The sequence below is a fragment of the Mustela lutreola genome, chromosome 6, assembly GCF_030435805.1.
Source record: "Mustela lutreola isolate mMusLut2 chromosome 6, mMusLut2.pri, whole genome shotgun sequence".
Lineage (NCBI taxonomy): Eukaryota > Metazoa > Chordata > Mammalia > Carnivora > Mustelidae > Mustela > Mustela lutreola.
This window is the reverse complement of record NC_081295.1, coordinates 111,613,188-111,626,589: the sequence shown is the minus strand read 5'-3', so window position 1 is coordinate 111,626,589 and position 13,402 is coordinate 111,613,188. Positions and strand designations below refer to the sequence as shown.

The following is a 13,402-nucleotide window of genomic DNA, read 5'->3' as shown; positions in this document are numbered from 1 at the left end:
ATTTAAACTAGCTTACCTCAATTATTGGACTAACCAAAATGATTAAGTTATTTTGGTAAAGTAACATTATTTTACCAAATGTTACTCTTTTAAAAACAATTTCCACACATGTTATTTTTTATGGAAAGCTTGCTTTTCAGACACAGGATTTACTAATCATATTGGTTGAAGAGGCCAGGTTATTCATTTTGAGAAGTAATTCTTAATTATAAAAGTTTATAGATTTTGCATCATTTTCCCTCATGACTAATATAAAATATATATTCTAATGTCTTCCTCATTTAATTTTACCTCTATTGCATTTTTCTTCATTCTCACATTAATGTTAACAAATATTATCATTGTTTATTTGTAACACCAGTATCCTGGTTTGAAAGACCAACAGGAAAATTTTATAAGTAAACCTTGACTTTTATAAGATTTTATTACTTACTGCACTTATTCAGACTAACTACCTTAACACGTAAAGAAAGTATAATTTCAGAAAGTATTGAAGGGAAAAAAACAGCCTCTCTCTGTTTAGTTGCTTAGTGTCACATTACATATTTTAAAAATTATTTAAAATCATTCAGTTTCCCAGTCTTCTATCAGTATTGTAGTAATTTAAATTTAAAATAATATTATATGTGTTTTTATATTTACCTAAACTACTTTTGCTTTAAAATAAAATAATAAGTATTTATTATGAATCAATCCAAGACTGGATTTTTCAGAACTTTAATTTTTCATTGCCTTTTCTAAAGTATTATTAACAATATAAGGAAATGGTTTTAATGCTCCTCATGGATCTATTTAATAAATATTTCATCTACTCTACCAAATCATGTGTTATTATATTTTAGATACAAAACAATGTTTGAAAAAACAAGTAAATGAAAAGATAAGATAGTAATTTTTATTAAGAAAACATCATATTCCTTGTGATTTGAAACTGCAAAAAAGGTTTTGGCTGAGAACTGAATTCTCTTGGTTTATGTCACAGGCAAAAACTGAATTTATATAAAAGCTCCTGGCCAAACTGCACAATATTTATGCATCAACTAATTTTACTATATTATTGGGAATTTAAAAATGTGGCTCACCATTTCACTCCCAAATGACACTATTTTTAATAAATTTCAGCAAGCCAGTGACTCCCACCTCTTGTGCAAAAAGGAAGAACATCTATAATCTTGCAGAAATGCCCCTGTGAGATGGCACCAGGAAGAGGCTGAGTCATAAGCCCATGCCCTATGCCTTTAGTTGGAGTCTAATACTCCCCAATCTCTGGTCAGTGCTTGAGACTTCTTGCTCCGTGAAAGGGAGAAAAATACATTTAATAATTTTAAAATTTACCTGACCCTCGCAATGCACTTTTGGGCTTGTTCGAGCAAATACTAAAAATATGTCACCTTTCGTTAAGTAAGAAGCTGCAGCAAAAGCAATCCAGATAAGCAAGTTTTCCTCATTTCTGGGTCTAGCTGCAACATATATATATGCTAAAAATATGTCCTTAAGGTAGAATTTATTGTAAACGTTCTTTCTGTTCTGAAGAATTCTTTGACCTACTTACAACTAATGTGTTAAATTCTACTACTCACCCATTACCAAGAGCACAATCCATTAAGAATATTTGCATTTTTAAGTTGTAGATTCAAATTTAATGTTCATAATAAATAGCATAAGAACATATAACTAAAGGAAATATTCTTCAAGAGAATTTCATCAAATCAGTCATCATCATGTCAAAAAGCTGGTCAAGTATTTGAAACTTCAGTATTAATGGTAAAACAGATCATCCAGATTAGAATGTATAAAACTTTATAAAGACATAGATAAAACTGTTAGTTTGCAATTTCCTGAAATAAAATGACAGCTAAAAATGTTCACAACACAGTTTAAATACATTTTCATCTAAGAATGTACTACATGCAATGTAAACAGATGGAATCACAGCCCATTTATTATGATGAACCAACATATGAATGCATTTAATTGTGCTATGTATATATATATATATATTTTCCCCCCCAAGGGAGGTATTTGAAATTAATCTGATTAGTTTAGGATTAAAAATTTTACAAACCAGAAAGTGATTTTTGTTGATATTTAATTGTTTAGAATGTATTTATGGCTTACTAATAAAGACTATCAATTTTTTATTATTAAGCTTATACAGCAAAACTCTCTTTTCAAATAAAAAAATAAATTCTGAAAAAAGTTTCTAATTTCCATACCTTTTAACATTTAATATTTATATGATGCATGACATTTGAAAAAATGTCACTCGACATCTATTGCTAAGTTAAATTTCATCATTTAAAGTCCTATTTAAAATTCTAGTTCTGAAAAGTCCTATAATAACCAATTATTGATGAAATAACTGTTGACTTTCTTTAAAAGTTTAAGGATACATGTTAAGAAGTTAATTGACATGAGTAAATAATAATATGTAAATCCTAAATGTCCCATACTGAAAACAGCGTAAATCTTACACATTTTTTTGGTGCGCTTTTCAACTCAAAGCTACTTCATTTATGGACTTTAACTGGTGACGAAAAAAAAAATGGTTCAAAAAAATATCAGCTCCAAAAACTGACAAATGTGCAGCAAAAGATTATGAAAACATGCAGTGGTTTCATTAAATTAACAACAATAAATAGAAAAATGTAACTAACGTATTACCAGTTTGTGCCATAAATTTAGCAGCATCAGCTTGTTCCTGAGGGACCCTTTTTTCATGAACAGATCGAGGTCGCTGACTTTTAATTGTATGATCTCCCATCATTCCAAATTCTAAAGACAGAATAAAGGTATATGAAAGCTTGTGTGTAGACATTTCTCACAAATTACATTACTGTCTCATGCAATGTTCCTACATATACCTAGAAATTACTGATTAAATTTACAGTTTTAAATTTTCGAGGTTGATCTACTTGGAATATTTCTAAACTCAAGTCAAAAAAGAAATCTATAAACAAGAGCAAGGTTTCAAGAAACAGTAACAGTTGATAGAATAACATCAGGTTTTAAGTCAGCTTAATTAACAAATAGTGTACGCTTTTCTGAATGTTTCCAAGCAATTCATCAGAAAAAATACAACCACAGTGTTAACTGTTGTTTTTCAGAGAGAGAATCCTGACTGCATAATACCCCCTTGCTCTCTGAGTAGTAACCACCGCCCACCCCCACCCTGAGGTTTTCAACACTTAATCTTGAGGAATGAATGAATAATCCTGTAACCTGGCTTTCCTAAGGTAAACAAACATTCACTTAATGGAGTATTTGTCCAAAGATGGAGTTGATCTTACTGTCCTTTGAAAGCTCATAGATACTGAAGTGATTCTAATTCTCTCCTGCCCTATGTCCAAACAGTTGCTCATCCCTTTTCTAACCACATGTAAGAGACTGTTTTCTCTTTTAAAAGTTCTGTTTAAAAAAGGAATGGCTCCAGGTTTCTGTTATTTCATCCTTTAATGTTCTACCTCCTATGAAAGACAAAAATATCTGGGCCTAACTCAGTGACAATGGGGAAGGGGAAAAAATAAGTTGAACGAAAAACAGACTCCATGTAATAGATTTTTGAAAAATTCATATGCTTGGAATTCTGCAAGAGTTCCATGCTTCTGACACTGTTGCTATAAAGCAGTGCTGTTTTAATAAGACAAAAGCCAAATTTATGGGATAGTTGTTGAGTCTGGCTCAGGGGAGGGAGGGAGGGTGTGAGGAAGGGGGTTCCTGAGGGGCAGGCTATCACACTGTTTCTCTTACATCAAGGCAATTGCTGGGCCCTTAAGACCAGGACTTGGATACAAGACAAAGATGATTGAGTCAAACATGTTCTAATGATAGTACAGATATATCGCCAGAACCAACATCAATATTTGGGAATGTATAATTCTACCTTTTCCAATTAATCTTTAGGCTTCTTCTAAAACAATACAACGTACTTTGTGCAATTGAGCAGTGTGTTTTGTAAGCACTAAGTCTACCCACATTTTTATTTTACGTAAGGAGGAAAGACGATAGCACACATTTTTGTCCATCCTGGTGAGTTCTCACATAAAAATTAAAGTGTGGCACCTGACAGATTGATTTGTCAGAAATTCTTTCCAGATATTCTACCCAAGAGAACATCCCAAGAGACATCTGAGAAGACCAAATGTGTGTTTGTTTTTGTCAGTTTAGATAAAATCCAAGGCAGGAAATGGAAATTTTCATAAAATGTCAGTTGGCTTAATCTTGTAAAATCCATCATTACTTTCCATTGCCACCAACATCCTGTCATTCCATTCATTTATGTATGCTGCCTAAACTATGTTTCATTATGCTAATAAGAAGCATCCGATAATCACATATCATTAAACAATTTTGGAAATTGACTGCTTAGAAAGTTTATATCTAGACTCTTATATACTACCCAATATTTTAAAATATTATATATAACTGAAAATTTGGGGAATCTGAAACAGCAAAAGAAATTCAGTAGTAATTTTTATTAACATTATGTTTTTCCTTCAGTCCTCTTGAATTTATCATTTAAATTGTTTGTGTGCATGTCTACCCCTTAGAACATTTAAGTCAGAGTACATGTATGCATAAATAAGTTGCAGGTTTTAATGGTCACATTAACAAAGCTTTGGCACTGGGAGGGAAAAGAATATTCAAAAAAATATTTTTTCTATGCCTACAACATTTTTTTTCTGCTGCTGCTGCTTTTTTTTTTTTTCCTTACAACTTCTTTTAGTAAGTAACTTTATTACCTGTTCTAGAAGAAGACAATTCTTCAAGTCAATGACAGTGTGAAAATGGCCTATAATCTGTTTTCTAAGAATAGGAAATTTATTCGTATGAGGACTATAATCTTGAAATTTACAGGTCCAAGTATGTTGGTAGGCACTGCTGAAATAATTTTAAGAGTGTCATATTAAATTTTTAATGATTTCTGAAGTTTAAACACAAGTAAAGTACTTCTCTTAAAAGCAGATATTAGCATCTCTGTGAACTATTTCATATTATTAGCTGGAATGTGGTTTAAATCTCTCAAACAGGTATGATACAAATTAAATTTCAGTATTCTTCACTGGAGTCACTTCTACTCAATTCTACTCATCATCAAAAATCAATGTTATGTGAACATTAGTAGCTGCTACTTAATACTGGGATACTTAACACTCGGTTACAGTATTTAAGAAGAAATTCTTTAATCATCTATTACCTTGATTATGTATTTTTGTATAACAACATTTCAAATGAAAATTTTGATTATTTCTGTCAATATAATTCATCTGGAAAACTACTTTTAAAACATGAGAACTAATAGGATGGCTTGATATAACTAAATTCCCTGTAAGGCAGAAGACATGCATTTATTTCTTTTTCTCAGGTGGAAAAACAACACTATGGTGGTATTTTTTTAAAGTTCCAGACCTATTGTTTCTGACCTAAAACAATCTCAATTTGTAAGTGAATCATGTAAACTATTATCTAACCAAGTGAATTTCTTTTGCTAATGTTTATGTGCCAAGTGTTTGAAAAAAAAAAATACATCTTTGTTTTAGGGTTGTTGTCAATGGTAAGATTTAATTACAAATGTTTTGGTTCCATCCATATGTCACAATGAGATATTTTCAAAACATGAGTGCTCCTTTCATGATGATTTGATTTTCTTTTCTTCTAGTGAAAATAAAGGCCAGCTGGATCATCCAAACTTAGAAAAAAACAAGGTATTAGTTTTGCTATCATTTTCTTATGTGGTGAATGTGGGTTGAGGTAAACCTTAAGCATATCATGCTCTCTGGATAATAAGTCTTTCATGGGTTGTTGATTTATACTCATATGATTCTGAGTTGGCAAAGATAATATACTACATTAGTTACACAAGGAAAATAGCATAACCAAATAAAAAGATGATCTGTTTTGTGTAAGCAATGAAAAGCAAGTTATGAGATCAAATGAAGGAATGTGCAGCATAATATTGTGTATGTAAATACAGTACATGGCTTATGAAAATACAGGGTTATTTCCTATATATTTATGTTGATGGTATCAATGAAGTGGTGGGTAAATAACTGTATGCATGTATAAAACTCAAATGACTGCCGATGACTTTCATATTTAGGCACATTTTTCTCATACAATCTTTCAATGTGCGTCTTAATAAAAAACCAGTAGTCTCTGGAAGTAAGACTTACTCAAAGCTACATGAAAGAAAGGTTTCGAAAACTTGCTTTCTTAAGAATAGTTTTATATCTTCTCTTCCCCCAGCCAGAAATATATAAGAGGATCATTAAGAAACAAATAGACTTGAAAACTGACTCTTGACAGTCAGTAGTTAGTTGTGAAGTTTTTGTCTGGAAATCAAGGGTTATAATAACATGAAATCACAGTCATCAATAAATGAAAGCATACACACATCCATTTGCTATTTTACCAAGTGTTTACTTTTCAATGTGCAGGCAAGTGGTGCATCAGATTATCTGATAAGTTATTACTGCAATCTGTTTTGTGATATAAATACTAATTTTACTTGTTAACTGACTTTCCTTGGAATTTCCATAGAAACCACCCTAGCCTGGCCATGACTGCTTCTCAACAATTTCTCAAAGTTATGACTTACTTACATTCTATCATCAACTCGCACTACTCTTTGTCTTGGAGATGGTTAAACCACTGCACCATTTCTGTTATCTTTCTCTGTATGAAATAACCATTTTTCTATCCTTGCCTGCAGTAAAACACCTCCTCATGTCCCACTCCCTGAATTATCAACCAGTCATAATCAGGCTGTCTTTCTAAATTTCTATTTCATAATAATGGACTTTCATTTTAATTTTCAGATTGTTTTATTACTTGTACTAGATTATAAACTTCTTTGAGAAGGAAATATGCCTTATGAGTTTTAAAATCACTTCCTGCTTTGTACCTAGCTGAGATTCATTATTTATGTATTTTATAAATATTGTTCATGTTAAGAGTTGCTTCTCCAAAATGCAACTTTCTAGATTCCCAGAACCCTTTCTTAAACTTGCTTGGTGAACAGTTTGATGGGGAAAAATAATAAAATTTTTAGTTAAGTACTTGAAAGGTAGTCAAGTATGATCATGATGCTCGACATTTCTTTATCCATTAAATATATTTAGATTATTATCTAAATAATTGCAATATTACCTTTTTTAAAAAAGAAACTTAAATCTCACTAACCTAAAAAAAGTTTAATGCCTTAACAACAAAGCTTAATTTTTGTCAGTAAACATTTAGTAATTACCTACATGTTAGGCACTAAAGTTACAAAGATAAATGAAAAATAGTCTCCGCTATTCTGAAGTTCATAGTCCATGGAAATCCAAACATTTGGTATATATAATATTATTTATTTTAATCAAAATATGAAGCTCCACTCAAAACCCAGTTTTCATGTTAATTTCCTAAATATCACCCTTAACTAGAATGGCTTGCTAATGTGTCTCAAAGAGAAAATAAAACTTTTCAGCCATGCAGCTGGACATTTGAAGTGACATTCATTCGTCATAGTATGACAAGTAAGGATATTGAATGTATAACTGGTTGGCACAAGAAATATTCTATCATCTGGCTGGATTATGGTGGTATAGACAAATAAAGTCTGTTAAGAAGCAACCAGACATTTTTATAAAATAAGATTATTATATTTAAAGCACTCTAAGTTTGTATTTTGTCAGAAGCATGACTTACTAAATGTGTTCATTCATTTTTACACTTTTTGCAAATGGAGTTGTCACAGTTGTTTTGTATCCACATTTTTGGTGCCTATCATAGCTGGGAGGTATTTAGATAGTGAAGAGCAGTCCAGATTATCAGTCACTATGATATCTTTCTGTTTTCTGAGTTTTTAAAAAATGTTTTGTGACCTTTGATCAGACTTCAAAATTATATTATCTCATTCAAAAGCTATTTGAGTGCCTACAGAGTCAGGTGCTTTATGGAAAGATAGAAATGTTGGGGGAAAGACTACAATCTGTAATATCAAAAACATTTCTAGACTGGAAAGGATGTTAGAAACAAAGAATATTAAAATTAGACATCATTAGTTGAAATCCTGAAGGACACTGGTTAAAAATATTATTGATTATAAATATACTAATTTCATTTTCCCCAAGAACCAAACAAGGATAGAATATGTGGATAAAAGACAATTTCCAAAGAATTCAAGAATGAGAGATAGATAAGAAATTAAGAAATATCAGGAAATATGTTGGCTAATTAAATTTAAATAATAAAAAAGGAAATATCAGGAAATATTTAAAATAATTTTTGAGAAAACTAAATAAGAAGTATTTATAATAAAATAAATTAAGACATATTAAGAAACATTAGAAATCAGAGAAATCCATCATTAATATTTAAGGGGATAACTAATATTCTTTCCTTCAAATTATTTCTTAGTTTCATTGCCATAGTTAGATACCTGTTTACAGGAACCAAGAGGCTCTTTCTTACAATAACAAAGTAGAATCTTGTTTTTCAAAATACTCCCATAGAAATAATTTCATTAGGTAGTTGGCATGACTCTGTTAAGTAGATGGGTAATTTTATGCCACTTCTAAAAGTGGACAAAACAGGGAATCATCAAAGGGCATACTGCTAGTATGTTTATAGAAAATTTAAAATGTTTAGGAGTTTTCAGTTTTCAATTAGGTTGTTAAGTTACAAAACATAATATACAGTAGAAGCAATTTTCAAGTATACTTAGTGCATATTTTCTTTGACAATGATGTTATATTTTAATTTACCTTTATTCAAAATAGGAACTTTGAAATAATTACATATAATGATGGATTTATTTTTAGATCTCCTCAAATATGTACATGAAAACTATATAACAAAACAATTTATTTAGAATAATTCTAAGAAATTTAGGGTATAAACCCTTAAATCATCATTTATATTCTGATTTTGTCACCCTTCTGGGAAATGTTAGTAAATTGGATGCACTGTTTCATGTAAGAAATCATCAATGTGTGTAATCATGTAGGAATTATTTGTTAATATTAGCCAATTGTATTTTATGACCTCATCTCTTTTTGAGGTCATGAATTTTTATAAACTACCAGTAATGATTTGCTTAAAAAACATCTATTTGTTGGTAATAAGGAAAATAAATGCAGAAACACATAAATGATAAATGCAATTCTACTTCTAATAGTAAACTAGTAGCTGAATGTGTTTCTTATTGACCTGTGTTAGAATTTAATTTAACACACTAGCATATCGGTAGCAAAATAAGATGCTTTATTGTGAGCTTTCACACCTCTGGCAGAGGACTAAACCTCTTACAGTATAAGATTTGAATTATCCTATTGCTAGAGTGGCCCCCAAAGATCCTAGGAAATCTAACATATAAGAAAGTGAACTAAATTGTCCCTGCATAAATATATTTTCTTAACAAGAACAGAGCTCGGTTGCTTTCCTGCCAAGCTCTCTGACATGTACAGTGATTCTCTGGGGGCAGAGTAGACTCTGTAGGGATTTCCAAATAGTGGGGAAGGCTGCTTTGGAAATGACAAAAGACTTGTCTTTCAGGCTTCCCTGGAAGGACAAAAATGAATGAGTCACCTAGTGATATGAAGTCAAATTTTTCTGAAGGGAAACTGGCCCCAACAAGGATTTAAGAACTTAAGAAATGTGTCGTAGGGGATGGGGAGAACTGAGGCAGTTGGGTGTTCAGGGTTTAGTACTGTAAGTTATTATTATTAATGGAAGATAAAGTGTGAAGGAGAGAGACAAGAGATACTTCTGAAGGGATTGGTGGGGAGGGAATCAGAAACCTCCCTTATGCCTTACTAAGAACCCTGGAATGTATCTCTATTTCACTAAATGTGAAATATTTGTAGGGGTTTAAGCAATAAGCAAAGAATCATGGTTTGATTTGAATTTTAGATAAGTTAATTGAGGAATTCAGAGCGACTATGGGGAACAAAATTAGGGCAGTATAAACTATGAGGAAGCTATTGCAATTGTCCATACAAGACTGTGACCAGGTTGAGAGGAAGGTTTGATGAATAGCTTACTGGAAGCTCCTAGCTTGGGTGGGTAGGTGGATGGGGGTACCCCCACTAGATAAAGAAATAGAACCACCCACAAAACACTGGCCAGTCATAGCTTACTGCAGACTGAGTACATCTTTGGACCACTGGGTTCAAATTGTTGGCAACGAGAGCAATTTTCAGTGCCCCAAAAAGTTTATAGGAAAAGTCTTTTATAAGGAAATCTATGCTTAAAAAAATGAGACTTTTTAGTATGATATTTTTGATAGATGTTACCTTTGTATATATTATATTATGCATATCATATTTTATATATGTATATATATAATCATGTATTTACTTAGACATTTTAAGAAAATTATTGCTCTCTAGTTTTGAATTTAATTATCCTTAAAATCAGTGAACATACATTCAAACTTGCTTCCATAAGTTATCATTATTAGTATTGAAGCCCACGTGGCATTTGATAGAGAACTAAAAATGTTTAATTCAAAGACAATTTTAACTGAATATAGAGAATATAGGCTAATGCTGAATATAGAGAATGGACAAATCAGTGGGCAACTGGCAGGTGCAGCTCTTATTTCAGAGCATCAAGCCTTAAGTTCTCTTGGCCTGTTTGTTCTTCTTGCAAAAGGGAACTCTGGGAACATGATTCCTAAAGTCTTTTTAAGCTCTAAAATTAAATTTTTTTTTCCTTAGGTCAGAAATTGGCCCATGAACATATGGACTATCTCTCAGCAGAAGAACAGGCCTAGAGGACCTGACCAAGCTTGATGAATGGATCTGTACACAGACTCACATGTACTACAGTCTAAGTATAACAGAGTGGTCGTTGCTTCTAAACATTTTCTTAAGTCAAGCAGTGTTGAACAGTTAATCCATGTCTGAGCACTAAACCCCCCAAGGTTTACTTTGCATGTGAGGTCTCAAGTGCTCTAGATCTCTTACTTCAATTATTCAAGCATTATATACTAATTTTGTCACATGTACTGAAATGTATTTCTAAATATATCAATATCTTAAGTGAATCAGTATCTGTACTCTTTCCCAAACCAACACAAGAATTTGGGTATGTGGTCACTTGTTCTCTGCTTTGACACTCACATCATTTATTTCCCAACTGCTTTATTTAGACACTGCTTCAATAATTTAAACTTAACCATTAGTTGTGTTAATTTCTTTGTAGATCTTCTTTCTTTGACTGTTTTTAATTTTGCTTCAGTATATCCTGTAACAGAGAGGGTCTAAAATTGATTTATCTTACCCTCACACTTGAATTTTCTTTTGGCTAGGCCTAGAAATTTAAGGTCAAGAAGTTTTTTTTCTCATTGTACTTTGAAGATACATTTTACACTGAATCCTGGGATGTGGTATGGCCTTTGAGATGTCTTTTAGTAAGAGAATCTGCTTTTCTTTCTGGAAGCTTTTCTACCATTTTTCTTTTTATCCTCGGAGTTCTGAAATTTTGCCAGTATGTGTCTAGACATTGGGCTTTTCCATTAAGTTTGCTTGGTACTCACTCTTCCCTTTAACTGCAAGGATCAGTACTTTGGCTGAGCACACTGAATTTGTTCTCTCCTATGCCAGCTTCCCCTCTTCTTGGTTTTATTCCATGTTCACTGTGGCGTTTGGGAGTTACTGCAAGCTACATTCTGCTTCCATCTCAATCCCCTACATACTCACTAAGAACTTCTCTGGGAAAATCGAACCTCCAATTTCTGATTTTTAAAGACTTAAGTGCACAACATACTACTCTCCATTTCGCTCTCTGAACACTTCTCTTTCCTACTTACAGAAACCCTTCCAAAGAGTGCCCTCGAATTCCTCACTTCCCACTCACCCAACTATGTCAGGCAATCTGACTCCAACCTCCTTCCTTGAATGAAACTGCTCTCTTGAAAGTCAGCTGCCTCTCAACAACTGTCACACTCATCTTGATTCCTTCAGTTTTTGACACCCTCCCACTCTCCCCTATCCCACAACTTTTCTTAAAATGCTCACCTCCCTTGGCTTTCAAAACTGACAACTTAAATTTCTTCCTTCTCCTGCCTGCTTTTCTGCCTCCTTAATTGCCTTAGTGACTCTTCATTCCTTAATGTGAGTTTTCCCACAGCTCCTGGCTTAATGTTCTTTCCCTCAAAAGTTCCAACCATTCCTAGACTAAAGTATCACTTTCAGGAAAACAACGATCAGTCCTTCACTCCTATGGGCCAATCTACATCTTCTAGACCACCTGTGCAACAGTGTCACCTAGATATTTTGCTGGCAAACTTAGCATTTATGGAAACAAGTTAATTATTTTCCTTTTGAGAGCTGCTCCTAGCTATGCATTTCACATTTATCTTTAATAAACATATAGTACTCAAAATTAATAGTTCTCAAATGAGTAAGCAAAAACAAAACTAAAAGCTGACCAGATACTGGAGAAAATTTTAGGTTTATCAAAATATCTTGATGGGCCCAGTTTGGTTATGCAAAGATAGACCCTAGGGCCAGACCTTGGAAAGGTGAGTAACATAACAAAGTAATAGTTGGAAATTTACTGAGGTTGTCAAGGACAAAAGGTGAGTCTTCTAGAGGACCATAGAAAAAGGAGGGGAGGGGAGGTTAATAGATCTTGGGAGAGGAATAAAGAGAGAGTTATCCATAAAAGTGGTAAAAGGATAAGATCAAAGGAGAAATTAGAAATTCCTTGAGGAAGGACTATCAGAAGCAATTTTAATAGCAGTGATATTAAGGTTTTATGTATACTATGCTGGGGGTGAATTACCTCTCCATTAGAGCCAACTTTTATTAAAAGCTTACTTAACGTGTTAGCGACAGTTAAAAGAAGATGCTAAAAGAAAAAGAAAGTTAATTTCATGTTGAGATTTGCAAGGAGCAGAATAGAAAGAATGGCCCCACAAGGAAACTACAAAGCAATGGTTGATAATATAGCTAAAATATGTGAATAGGAAAATATCTAAGAAACACATGTGAATAGGAAAATATGTAAGAAATACATGTAACCCATCTCTCAAAGAATCCTTAGAAATATTAGGGAGATATTAAATTTCAAGTTCTAAATTACGTGGCAGATCAAGCCAACTGTTTGTTTAAAAATTATAATAAAGATCGTCCACAGAAGGCTGAAGAATTTGGGAGCACATTGATATCAACTCCAGGATTATGAGCTGACATTCTTAAACTGGTCTCTAGGTAGTTCATATTGGTAATGTAGATCAAACAAAGTCCTTCTGCTGATTTCGTACTTTCAGCACCATGTGTTAATTTTAGCATAATTTAGCAAGGAGTCTAAAGTTGTTTACACATTATCGTAGGTAGAGGTTTCAATGGGGCTAGTGGCCAAGTGGCCAAGGACAGGCAAAAGAGGTTAAAAATAGCATCTCTTATAT

At 32.6% G+C, this 13,402-nt stretch overlaps 1 protein-coding gene across 4 annotated transcripts in view; it reads right to left on the bottom strand.

The window, feature by feature from the left end:
• Nucleotides 1-13,402, bottom strand: part of ADGRB3 (adhesion G protein-coupled receptor B3) — a 723,296-nt gene that overhangs the window by 440,370 nt on the left and 269,524 nt on the right. For 3 of the 4 annotated variants that reach the window (XM_059178365.1, XM_059178363.1, XM_059178364.1), the window contains one exon: nt 2,665-2,775. In XM_059178365.1, coding sequence (XP_059034348.1) covers nt 2,665-2,775 — 111 coding nt within the window. Of the gene's footprint in view, nt 1-2,664; nt 2,776-13,402 lie in introns of those variants that run through there. The other variant, XM_059178366.1, reaches the window with a different exon arrangement.